Source organism: Sparus aurata, chromosome 2 (genome assembly GCF_900880675.1).
Source record: "Sparus aurata chromosome 2, fSpaAur1.1, whole genome shotgun sequence".
Classification (NCBI taxonomy): domain Eukaryota; kingdom Metazoa; phylum Chordata; class Actinopteri; order Spariformes; family Sparidae; genus Sparus; species Sparus aurata.
In genome coordinates, this window is record NC_044188.1 from 14,666,813 (window position 1) to 14,680,647 (window position 13,835).

The 13,835-nt window shown below is 39.9% G+C and overlaps 1 protein-coding gene across 1 annotated transcript; it reads right to left on the reverse strand.

The window, feature by feature from the left end:
• Positions 1-972: 972 nt before the first annotated feature.
• Positions 973-9,873, reverse strand: LOC115596313 (zinc homeostasis factor 1). The gene is made up of 6 exons (XM_030441231.1): positions 9,670-9,873; positions 7,461-8,057; positions 4,050-4,346; positions 3,440-3,717; positions 3,136-3,323; positions 973-1,567 (listed from the first exon to the last, which is right to left on the reverse strand). The coding sequence occupies exons 2-6, from the start codon at positions 8,047-8,049 to the stop codon at positions 1,255-1,257; spliced, it is 1,665 nt and encodes a 554-aa protein (XP_030297091.1). The 5' UTR covers positions 8,050-8,057; positions 9,670-9,873; the 3' UTR covers positions 973-1,254.
• Between the last annotated feature and the right edge of the window lie 3,962 nt (positions 9,874-13,835).

The window sequence follows — 13,835 nt, forward strand, 5'->3', positions numbered from 1 at the left end:
CATGGTGTCGTATGAAAAATTATGTATACTTTGTATTTAGGAGAGAGAGCTAGAACACTCAAAGTACAACCACGTCCCGGATGCCCTAAAGCAGATTAATTTCAAATAAACACAATAAAAGCAAACATTGTTTGGTCTGTCCTGTATTATGTCAAGCAGATGCATTGTGATTGGCTGTCTGGCAATAAAAAGGTGGAGCCACACTGCGTCAGCACAGGTCAGAGATATGTTCAGGATTAAAATTCAACACTTCGAAGCAATAAGAAAACTGTTCCTAGAGGTTTTTTTCTTTTAGATGTAAGATTGAGAACACAAATTGGAGAAGGGCTTGCCTTTTACTTTTACACTGTATTTCAAACAAGGCTAAGGATGTACAACATTCAAAATACATTGTACTTCGATGGATGTTTGGCAGATACAGTTGTGGAAGTCATCATACTATGAATGTTGTATTATTCTATCTTTTTGGATGATCATAGACATATTAGAATTTGAATTGTATTATATAATATAATGATGTTGTTGGTAGTATACCTAAGACAATACTTCACTCATACACTGTTTTGTAGTTCCATCCTGTTTCATAGACTTGTATTGGTAACCTTAATCTGTAACGGAATTAGTAACTCTAATACGTCAGATAAATGTAGTGCAGTAGTAGTATACTCCAATAGTATAAAGTTGCACAAAATGAAAAGTATGTCTACCCCAAAGTTGGAGCTGATTACAGCTCTTGAAAAAACATCCTTTGGTATAAATGTTATGTCCTTTAACTGTATGTGTAATGTAATGTATAATAAATGTATTATAACTGTTATGTCCTGGGTGTTTACAGAAGTATGTTTGCTTGAATTGCTAAGGTGCTCATAATAAATACACTGTCGAATTAATTATCTAACCAAATGTATTCTGTTACATCATTTTGTTACTTATTCTATATTTTATATAATTTTCAAAATAAAAGGGGCACACTTTATGTGACAGTTTGTTTTATTTCAATACATACACTGATGAGAAGCAAGAAGAAACAAACAACAAAAAAACTGCCTCAGTTTTCACTTAAGTTTACATGGTATTGCATAAAAATCTTCGGTGCAGTACCATGTTAATGTCATCAAACTAACAGATCATTTGCACATAATGTGCAGGCAGTGTTTTGACATAGATAACATCCATTGTCTTTACTTTTACATCATTAAATGGATGCCAGGTCATTAATTTATTTTTGTCCAGGTCTTTGGTGTAAACTGTCATTCAGAGAAAGGTGTTCTCAATAACCAGTGTCTGAGGCTCTTCCGTTGTTTCCCCAGCGGGTGGTGCCAGCAGGGCGCTGGTCTCCTCCTCCAAGGGAGAGCAGCACATACTCCCTGTGCAGGCCTTTCCACAGGCCAGGCTGCAGGCCAGGTCCCCTCTCAGGGCGGGGTCTTCTCTGTGGAGGACAGGGGAGGCGTCACCCCCACTGCCTGCAGGCAACTCAGAGCAGGAACCAAACTCTGGCTGAATGGTGTAGCTGGTCACTCCTACACTCTGCAGCACCTTTATGACCCCCGACATTAGATCAGAACACCTTAAGAAAAAAAAACAACATAAAAACAACATTGAACAGTTTTTATCTGGACAAAAACATATTCATGAGAGCCAGTCAGTAACCATCCCGAGAATGTAAAAGATTAAAGGAGAACTTCGGTCGATTTAAAAATGCAGCTTCATTGCTCAAGCTACCCTTGACTTGCCAGTACCAAAGACGCAAACACATTTGGTCCAACCATTACAGAGCTCCGTGAGCGGAGACTTAGCATTGACAGCTAACAGCATGGGGTCAGAACTTTACACTGTGTTTTAAGCGTCTTAACATGCTCCACATCTCACACCAAAAGTTAGGCAACATCAGCAGACACCTCACAACACAGCACCGTAGCATGTAGGACTCAAAATGAATAAAAAAGTAGTTAAACAGTGTGTTTGTGCAAGGAGCTACTTACCTGTTTGTTGACATCCGTGCCTTCCGGTAGCTAGACCAAACTAGTCAATCCGTCGAGCGTGCGCTTACTCAATCATTGGCGGAGACGGAAACATATTCCAGCATTTTTGTTTTTCTGTTCCTAATGTACATGTCCATGTTACAGCCTGTCATGAGCAGTGAGCCTTACAATAGCCTGTTAAGTCTGTTAAGTGCACACTTGATGGATACACTAGTTTGGTGTGAGATGTGGAGCATGTTAAGACACTTAAAACACAGTGTAAAGTTCTGCCCCTATGCTGTTAGCTGTCAATGCTAAATCTGTATTTAGCAGAGCGCTGTAATGGTTTGACCAAATGTGTTCGCGTCTTCGGTACTGGCAAGTCAAGGGTAGCTTGAGCAATGAAGCTGCATGTTTAAATCGACCGAAGTTCTCCTTTAATGTGAGTATGATGATGACCTGGTGACCTGTCCAGGGTGGAGCACACCTCCATCACAAAGGCAGGATGGATGATAAATGAGCTGTGTCCCATCCAAAGCATAAAATAAAACTTTATAAACTATATAGCTATTTAAATCAGTCACTGACCATTTTCTTTTCACCAATCATACTGTAACTGCCATCAACCCTTGTAATCAGATTTCACTTCCCTGCTCTATATGCAAATATAGACCTACATCACATGTTTTTTTTTTACACAGGAAAATAAATGTCTTCATGTGTAACATTTACTGAATTAACAAGTAGACCAACATAGTTATGAATGTGTTGAAGACAGTTTATAAAGTATCTCCTAACGCAACAAGTCTCAAAGATAAGCGTTATTTTAAGGGAGTCTGGTGACTTTCTCCACAGATGACGAAGAAGTAGCATTTTTTAGATGCGTATTTACTCTTTTTGTAAAGTTTGACATGTTTAAATAAATAAATAATAATTCTGTAAATCGTTTTCTTTAACACATTTGGTGTTAATGATGAAATCCGTTGAAACAATGTGTCGGAACAGCTGCTTGAAGGTAAGATGCACTTCAGACACAGAAGCAAGCTGGCTAGTAGAGATTTGCCTCGACATCCTGACAAGTTTTACAAAAAAAGACAGAATGTATTGTATTCTCAGTGGACATGATATAAAAAGTTAGAACCACCCATACAGAAGTCGAACTTTTCCACTTCACCTGTGTGCTGGAAAGCCAGCATGGCAGTGCACATGCACAGTGGCCACAATAAAAGAATCAGATAGCTGCCAGACATGGAGGTCGTGCACACTCTGCACCCCAGGAACGCTCGCAATCCTCTGTGTGAGATCAGATACACAAATGTGTGGAGGTGTGGCCTGTAGCAGCAGCAATCCATACCTCTTCACCTGAAGAGCAGTGACACAACAGAAACAGTCAGTGCAGGTTTGGATACAGCTGCTGTAAATATGAGCAACATCAATATATTTTTAAATCAATCCATCTGTCCTTCTCAGAGACTGACCTGTGGCAGAGCTGCGACAATCAGCACAAGCCCCGCCAGTATGGTCAGGGCAGGATCCAGGTAAATTAGAAGTCTACAGGTTTTATGGTTATGAAAGCATTGTGGGCCCATCAGCAGAACCACCAAGCTGGTGATCAGAGCCAGAAGGGGGGTACAAAGGTCCACAGCAACATAGACGAATGACGAAAGACAGGCTTTCCACTGGCTGGTTGGCACAGGTCTCCCGATGTGATGTGATGCCTTGGAGACTGGGGAGGTATTTGATGCTTTTTCACTGCCTGAAGGGAGAGAACACAGTAAAATATGTTAGTTTCAAGCACTTTTGTACATGTTCGATCAGAAAAAACATCACATTTGTCTGTCTCGAGAGAGCTCTCTCGAGATAGACAAATGTGAAGTTTTTTCTGATAGCCATAGGGCTCCCTCCTTTGTGGCTCTGCCTGAGGTTTCTTTCATCTTTTTCTCAACATGTCCAGTTTTTCCTCACTTGAATCGAGGGTCTAAGGACAGAGGATGCCCTTCACACACATTGTAAAGCCCATTGAGGCGAGGTAATTGTGTTTGTGTGCTACATAAATAAAATTGATTTTAAAGAGCTAGACTCTCTTACCAAGATGTCCCGAGCAGGTTTTGTTTTTGGAAATCTCTGTGATGTCTTCTGAATGAACACTTGCTACTTCTTCGTCCTTCTCTGCTCTATGCTCCCCCCTGTCCTGTGGAGCTGCTGCCTGCATGTCGCCTCCTGTCTGTGGTTCTGGGGTTGGGGAGTTAGCGTCAGGGATGCAGGAGGTTCCTGGGTTACAGAGGACGAGTCCCCCATTGTGGAGCGAGGCCTCCATAGCAGGCTGGGCTGTATGGCTAACATCACTGAGGACTTGCCCTGGCTCAGCTTCACCTTTGGCTTCCTCTTCAGCAAAGAATGTGAAAGTAAAACAGAAGAATGAAAAACAAATATGGACTCTGTTTGATGTTACTTAAAGCTGAATATACACCATTTTTACTATACACATTTGGCAGATACTTCAAAGTGCCCCAGGGATACCATCACCTGGACAGCCACACTAGATTATTATTACATAGTGCAGTATAAATATGTACTTTAACATAAACTAACTCCACATTCATCTAAACTCCAGCATTCAGAATCATCTTCCATACACCATATTTACAAGGCAGCCATTTTCCGCATGGTGTACTGCAGTTTACCAGGTTTTAGGTCCATAAACGTAAGGGATAAAACAAATTGTTATCATTTTCTACATCTGATTGATCAGCAACTGAATAGCAGTTAGTGAGAATCCATCAAGGGCCATATTTGACAACCTGTTAGCTTCCATTAGACAATAGCTAACATGTTTAGCACTCAACCACTTTCAAGGTATTACTTGATATGATAGGAAAAGATGTAAATCAATTCTAAAATATCAACGCACATCTTGGACACATTTATTTAAGCCTGGAATTCAAACACTCCTGATGTTACCAACTGCTAATGTTAGCTAGGAAGTGGTTGAATACTAACATTAGCTAAATCAAATCAAATATGTTTTTTTGCCCTGAAATATGATAAATTACCCCTTCAGATTTTCACTATCCAGTGTCTATTCACTTGCCTATCAATTAAGAAGCTGAAAAGCTGAAATAATTACCTTTCGAACATTCAAGCTTTCAGAGAAAAATGGCCGTCATGTGAGTATGGACAGAGGAGTGGTGTGGTCCTAAAACCCAGAAATTAGTTAGCATTTTTGAGCATCCGGGTACCTCATCTCAAAGTCTGTGAGGATTTTGAAATAGTTTTTTGGTTAAATGCCAGAAATAAGGTTTGTGGGGTTAAGATGGGTTAAAATGTCTACATGTTTTGTTCTCCGACACAAAATACTTCATTAAATGTTCAACAATTAAATTATAAATTACTTACATGTCTTGAAAACTGCAGTTGCTAACAAGTGGCTAAATGAGACTACAGAGGCTGTCACAGACATTAAATGTCATCACAGCAAACACAGAGACTCATCTACTCACAAGTCTGTCTTTACAGTCCGAGTTTAGTTACAATCTATTCTAACTCTAACTTTACAACTTGTAGATTTATCAATTTATAGAAAATATCTAAAGTAAGTGTGCGTTTAGACGTTTAGCGGTGGTGACGCATGTGACTTCAATGCTGTCTGTTTATAGCCTAACATTAGCTTTTAATTCTAGCGATTTATTTTACACAAAATCCTAAAGTGATGTTCATCTGTGGAGTTAATCCTGCTGAATAATACTTGCAAGTATCAGAGACTTGTGTTTTCTGCAGAGCTTATTCATAGCGATATTCAAAAATCCAATAAAAAAAATCTCAGGCTTTTTGTCGAGGGAACCAGGGCAATGCTTACTTTCTGGTTAGCCTACAAAAAGACACCTTCACTACACCACTCTATGACATTGGTCTTCAAAATCCTTAACTAAAATTCAAATACATGGTAATCACATATTAAGTAATCAGCTGTTGTATCTTAAATTATACTCTCATGTCTGTATAGGAAGCAGGAGGCCACAGCTAGCCTCCCGTTAGCTTCGTTTAGCATCAAGACCAGGAACAAAAAGAAACAGCTAACATATTGTTTTGGTTTTTGTCTTTAAAGGGGTTATTTGGTGAAATTTTGTTACCTTTGGACAGAACCAGGCAAGCTGTGTTCCCATGTTTCCAGTCTTTATGCTAACTCGAGCTAACCAGGTGCTGACTCTTGCTTCATATCTACCCCTATAGACAGGGTAGTCAGCTTCTTAATTAACTCTAAGCCAAAATGTGTGTTTGCCAAAATGTCCAACTGTTCCTTTAAATCCTCATTATAATCCTGATTAAAAAGTAGTCATAGCAGTTTGAAAGAAGGTGCAGGTATGCAGCTTTTAATGTCGCCTCCCCTGACTTTATTGTTTGCAGCACATAAGGGGCTCCACATGCATCTGAAGTCTCCTCATCCACTTTTCAGTGGTGGGGTTGGTTTTCTAACTCACGTATCACAAGTGCCTTACAAGCAGCTGTGCAGAGGTAAAAAGATTAGCAGGCTTTGTACTGCTCACTCAAACTCTCATTATTTGCTACCTCCATCACTTATCACATTAACAACTAGGTTAAAACCATAAATTCATTCACGATAGACTGGCCAAATGTGCATTGCTATCCCCTTTTGTGCAGTTCTTTGCATCTCGCGTCTCTGTATGACAGTAGGCTTGAGAGCCAACTGAATTATAATCACTTTTGCCATTAGATTACTTGGATTTCCCTATATACTCTCATGATTTCAAACATATTGAATCATTAAACCTCCTTCCCGTAGGATCCACGCAATACGCTGTACCTTTCAAAGCTGAAATCTAGCGTGATAGTTTTCTTTTACTTTCTTTTCTTTCTTTCTTTTTTTTTTGCTGGTGTTGTAACTCACTTCTTGAAAAGATCCCTGCAAGGTCTCAGAGAAGGCAAATCAGTATCTTTAAGTATCTTCAAATGCATTTGTTCTCACTGGATTTCTGTTGACATTTTGGTGGCTTATACACTTAATTCTGGTTGTTTAAGCCTCCTCTGTCACTTTTATTTCCCTTGTTTCTCTTGTTGTCACCCTATAAAGGTCACAAGTTTCTCACTTTCTACAAAACCATCAATTCTGCTATCAGAAATATAAATGCATCCTTAGTAAAATGTTCTTATAATGACCCATGCCCTCTGTTGTAACTATTAATATAATATATATGTTATTAATATAACAATAAAATGTAATGTTTCGGACAAACAGATTTTACTTCAGCTGTTGGCCTTTGGAGTTGTCTCCATGATGAGCTTACACGATAAAAAAAGTCAGACAAGTGTCCTGCTGCAGGAGGATAAACACCAACTAGAACCTTGCAACCCAAATCTTCTTTTAAGAGATACTAAAAATCTCCCTGTATAATTAGAAAATGCTAACACATATCGTTGTGCTGCATATTTGTGCACTAACTGTCAAAGTGAACATGTCATCCATCTGTGCTGTTGTGTTACCTTTGTGGTTCACGTCAACATGAGATTCAGCTTCCGGGGCCTGTTGATGATCCCAGTTCAGCCAAAGCATTAGCATCTTATGGAAAAGACTAACACTGGTAACCACTACTAGCAACAGTGGTTGAGATATTGGTTTTGGCATCATGCATATCGCGCCAAGTTCCATAAAATAGGAGATGCACAAAGTGGTCAGGAAGAGAGCAGTAATGAAAGTCCCTAAAGTTTGAATCCTGCAGTCACCGTATGACAAAGTGCAGTTTAGAGCTGGAGGAGAGAGTTTAGGCTGAGGCTGATCTGGGAGGGTTGACCCGTCAGTGAGGGTCTGGGTGCCAGGTGGAGGTTTGATGGATAACTCTGACTGCGCTGCTGATGAGGAGGAGGAAGCGTGTGGAGGAGGCGCAGGGGAGTCTGAAGAGGAGAGAGGAGGTTTTTTTACGCCTGCCTGATGAAGAGCCATGCGCATGAGGATTAAGAATGTGTGGAAACCATCCACCAGCATGATGAACGAGTGGCAAGCCTGACTGATGACGACCTCGCAGCACAGCAGCAGGAGGGTCACTCCCAGCATGCACCAGTGTAGCAACCTCATACCTGCAACTGAGAGCATAAAGTGCAAGCTGAAATACTGCATTCAAACACATCCTCACTGGTTCTTACAACCTAACCTAACCTAAGCTTTTTGTTTATGTCTGCTTCCTCATGAGATCAAATGAGAGGTTTTCGCTGTTTTATAAATCGATTAATATTGAAAGGGTTTTCCAAATTGCACCAAATTTGATGCTACACTTCGTTGGGTCCTTAGCAACAAATCTGCATAATGTGTAGGAGACTGGATAAGTGGTTCTCAAGATATTCGTAGAACAGACAGACAGAGATTCCTTGCTGTACAGTTTGAGACCAGTCCAAAGATACAGTCCAGCCCTGCTCCGAACTTATCAATTTCTTTCGTCGATGTTTTTTGGACAGTCCCAGAGGAAACGAAAATTGGAAAAGAGATCTCAGTAGTGTCTCATTCATTTCTCCTAGACAACTATGAGATCTCTGTGAGACCAAAGTGAGGCTGTGGCTGATTTCTCCTGTTTCTCAGTTGTTTCTCCCGAGAAACAGGTGCAGAAAATCTCAACTTGGGCTCCCTGTAAGTTTCAAAGGAGATCTCATCAAGCTCTTAATGAAGTTTCAGAATGTCTCCTCAGTGCTGGAAAGGAGCAAGGTTTGAGCGGTAAAGTCTCAAGTCTCACCTATTGCTCCTAAGGAATTTTAGGAGAAACAAATGAGAAATGTTTGAGACCGAAAAAGACTACAACGAGACTGAAATGAGAACTCTGAATGAACTCCTTTACGGCTTCATAGCCATAAAGGAGCAAGCTTTGAGCAGTAAAATTTTCCTCTGGGGTTGCATGCTGCAAAACAATTACATCAAACTCGTGTGTCTACACTGCTGGAAACTTGCAACAAAAAGGAGTCATGGCTAAGAGGAAGAAATGGTTCAATGGGTGACTTTAATTCTTGAAGAAAGGTGACACTTGTAATGTCTGTAAAATGACGACTGTAAGTAAGAGTGGAAACTCAAGCAATAGCCTGAAGCATCTTTGTTAACTGAAGTAAATATGCAGTGTTTTAATAACAATAGCATCAGGCAGGCAACTAAGCTTGTGTTTTTCATTGACAAAGAAAAACTTTAAATAGAAAATGCTGTAGAAATATTCTCCCATTTAATCAACTTTAGAGGGAATTCAGAACCAGTTCCAGTTAAGAACCAGTTCCAAATTAAACAGAGGAGCAAACAGTGGAGTTTTTGCACACCTGAGTCGCATGCATGCTCCTTTTCTACTCATTTTTCTACACTGTGTTCCGAATCAGAGAAGATAAAACAGATAATAAACCCATGTAGGCCCACTTTTTTTCCACACAGGAAATTGATCAGGAATGGATAAAGAATTGAGTCAATAAGGAGAATCGACATTAATACTAGGATAAATAAAACATATCAATTTCCATCTTTAGTGCAGTGCATTTATTATGCTAATACTGAGGTTTTACTACTTTAACTTAACTTTTAAACGATCTGACTGCTTATTTAATCACTCACTGTAAATCATGAATAAACCAGCATGCGCACGAAAGACACTACAAACTGTCTTCACAACTTGAAAATCCAAAATTTAAGACAGAAGCAACAACTTTAGACAATCTATGCTGTTTTAATTACCACAGAAAAGTGGACGACCCTCCGGCAGCAATGAAAGGCAAGTTGGGTTCTTGGATGTGATCTTTGCGCCGGAATCAGAAAAATGTCATTCATGGTGCTTCCCATCTCCTCCTCTCTCTGTCCCAGCACACTCCTCCTCTGCTCTAATCGCAGTCATGTGAGCTGGGAGGGGGTGGGTGATATCGTCCTCTTCTCAGTTATCCCTGTTTGCATTCCCTCCTCAGCTAGCTGGTGGGAGAAAATACCTTTAGTGGACACATCGCATGGCCCACCCACCCTTCATGCACTCTCTGAGCAGTTCAAGTGAAGCTAATTTGTGCTAATTAAATCCCCATTGTGATGTCAGGATTACAGATAGCAGATCTGGTATTACATAATCAGATCAGCCAGAAAACGTTGCCTTACTATGCTAAGAAACATCAGACTGTTTAATGAAGTATAAGTAGAATAATCAGAGTGATGTTATGTTGGAGGCTTTTATATTAAAGGTGCACTCTGAGAAAGATCTTCATTATTTTTGATGTCAAAACAAGCTCAAACAAACAAACTTATTATCATGAGTGAATAAAGTGAAGCAGAAATTAAAGGACAACACAATTTCATACCGTTTTACTTTGTTTACATGTGGCGGACCCTGCCACCTTTCTAGCTTCCAACAACAGTCCCCAGAGAAGAGTTTGTTTATTGAGATCTAATCTTCCTGTGATCCTGTGATCTTTCTAATTCTTGTTGGAGCTGAAGCGCCCCTCAACTGAGTTTTACCTCCCAAGTAATTAGAACATCAGAATAATCCATTAAATAAAGGAGGGAGCATAACTTGGATATGACAGTGATGTCAAACAATACAGGTGCTACTGCATCACACGCAGGGGAACAGTGTTTATTCATGCAAGTAGCATGTTAATGGACTTTTTCTTCCTTTTTTTCTCCCCTTATTTGAAATGATTTGGGATTGTTACACTTCTACATCCACATCATTTAATACTGAATATAACAGAATAAGTATATAAAAAGACTACATTTTGCGGACTTTACTGTTTTTTCTGATGTTTGTGTCTGCTCTTGCTTTGTGACTTTCAATATGTCTCGTCTTCATTGTGGGTCTTTATATTGTATCACCTTACTCTCATTTAAAAATAAAATGGATGGCTTTTTTTTTTTTACTTTCAAGAAGCTGATTGTTGTGAATGCATAAAGGTATACAATTTATAACATTAACCAACATAAACTGCTGGTCATACCAGACCAGTGGGTGTAGCACAAAACCCATGAGTGCAGGTAAATAAAGTAAACAAGGGTGTATTCTATTTCCTGTGAATCCAGCTCTTCGTATGGCAAAACATGTGTTATTCCCTATTTGAAAAGTTACACGGGCTCACTTTTAAACAACTTACAGGGCACATTAAATGAATAGTTTGTGGAGAATATTTGTTTCCTTTTCTGCCAAGAGTGAGACGGGAAGACTGACAGTCTCAAATGTGAATGGCAAGTATGAAGCCTAAGCTAGGGAAACAATTAGCTTTACACAAATACTAGAAAAGGGGGCAAACGGCCAGCCTGGTTCTTATCAAAGGTAACTAAATCCACACAGCGGCATGTCAAAAGCTTACTAAACAAGTTATATTAAGTGTTAAATGGAAGTCAGGTGAAGTTTCTTAGACCATATAACATTTCTGGATCTTCACAGCAAAACAGAGTTGCAGCATTCTCCTAAACAACTAAAGCAGATGGGGCCTTGTTTTCAAATATTGAAAGATAACTGAAAGAAATGTCTCCATACAACTTGTCTGCCATAATCAAAGTCTCTGGAAGCAATGAGACCCCGTTCCCATGAAAATGATCCTTTTTAAGGAAAAATTTTCAGTGTGGCTGCTAAGCTAAAGGCATTAGCGTACACCTCATTTGAAGTGGTACACAAGCTGGACTGTGTGTAATGTCTTTTCAAATAATCCTTTTTTTTTTTTTTTAGCGTCAATGTTTCTTTAAAATAGTGAGCTTTTGAGATGTTGTTATGGATCTCCTTACCCGCAAATCTAAAACGTATTAACTGCTCTATCTAAAAGATAAACAGACATTACCAGAACTACTGTGTAAGTCAACGGTGCGAAAAAACAAAGCAAAGTGATCCCAGGCAGAGTAGAGCAGATCATATCCATAATAACACATATCGGAAAGAACTGGGTTGGTTGTTTCACTCACCAACTTAGCTTTATATTTAACCAATAAAGATATGGGTGCATGTCAATCCTCTCATGTAACTGACAGCATCTAGCTGTATGCATTTTAGTACTTATTATCTCCTTGAAGCTGTGTCGAGGTGATGCAGCCCCCCTGTCCTCCCGTCAGCACTCATGACCCCGCAGATGGTGCTGCAGTCCCATCAGCCCCTGCTCCTGTGTGCCAGGGGTGCAGGGGTTTGTTGCAGTCCACTGGTCTGCGAATCAACAGGCCAGATAGGGGCTGACACCACGGATAAGTCCCTACTGTTCTACCAGCATGCCAGCACATTCCAGAGGCACAGCTAAGCCCAAGGAAAGACCGAGTGAGGAAGCATTTGATCACTTGCCACTGTCCCCTGACAGACAGAGAGGCCACAGACCTGGCAGCCTGGCCAAACATTTAACACCTACAGAGCTGGTTTTCAGTTCTGCCTCTGGCACTTGGAGGCAGCAGAACAATCTGAACACAACACTGACATACTATCTCATAAAGAAGCTAGCCTATGTCGTGTTAACACGACACGCCTACTTACACAACAGATTTGGATTTTATGTCTGGTCTGGTCTCCTTTCGTGATGCACGATATATATCGGATTAATAAATTATCGTCCCGATAATAGAACATTTACGTAACAGAAAACACCTGAGGGCAGGGAGTTGACACACGCAGTGTAGATAAGACCCAAACACATCATCGCTGGAGTGGGCGAAACTTGCAATACGTGTTCTGCAAGTGTCCGGAGAGGTCCGGACAGTCTATTGGTCAAACACAATAAATCTCATTTGATCAGCCTTTTTACCATACCAGTATATTGGCTGAAAAAAAAAATCCATATTGAGCATCCCTAGTCTCCATTACCACCTGAGGTAAATCTAAATGTCTTTAGCTGCTAACTGCTCTGCTAATTGTAGCCTACAGTGGGTAGGGGAGACTGGGGTAAGTTGAGCCACACCTTGTTGCTGGAAAACGGTAAAAAACATTGATCATGTGACCAAATATTTAGGAGGAAGGCATCATTTCATGGAGTCTGTGAGGGTAAGAACCACATGGGTAAAGTGGTTAGACATTTATTTCCAAAAAACAATTTTCACTCTTGAAAGTGAATTTAGTCTATCATAAATTTCATGAAGATTGTATTTAGACCAAAATAGATCATTTTCAATGTGTTTTATACATCAGTTGTGGTGTCTATGAGCTACAACATGAGGTCATAAACCTAGAATAAAAGTGCACCATTTTAGCTGTGGGGACTAATAAAGTCAAAATGGTAGCTCTGAGGTAAGTTGAGCCACCCAGCAGAGGTGGGAGATGGATGGATCGAGGGACAGATGGGGATAGATGGAACAAGAGGAAGATGGAGGGAGGATTTTAACGAAGATGGAGAAGAGTGAATAGAAAGAGGAAGGAAGGAAGGATGATGAGAGGATGAGAGTTTCAGTTTAGATTGTTCACATGTGTTACAAGTCCGTAACTGACCTTAATGTCAGCAAGGACGCCAAGAAACTATGATTCTGGACCAAGAATTCAGTTCTAATGTTTTCTTTCCAAAACACAGCTGTTCATGTTCTCTTCCCAAGCGCAGTTTAAGGTATTCTCATGTTAAAATGTTTTTTTTATTTTTTTTATAAAACAGCTGTTTAGCAGTAATATGCAATAATAATAAAACATTTTAAAAGTTATTGTACCTGTTGAATTGTGTACCCCATACACGGGTTAAGTTGTGCCACAAGACCACTTTTTTTGGACATGCTATATTATCGAAACAGTTATGTTTGCACTCATTCTGTTTGTTTGAAGGGATGCACAACATCCTGAAATATATGCAGATATGTTAGTTAGTGACAAAACTATGATTGCCTTGATGTAGTGATCCTAAATATGAAAAATGGCTCATCTTACCCCAGTCTCCCCTACAGTTGAGTATTGAGAGCAGATAAGATTATTA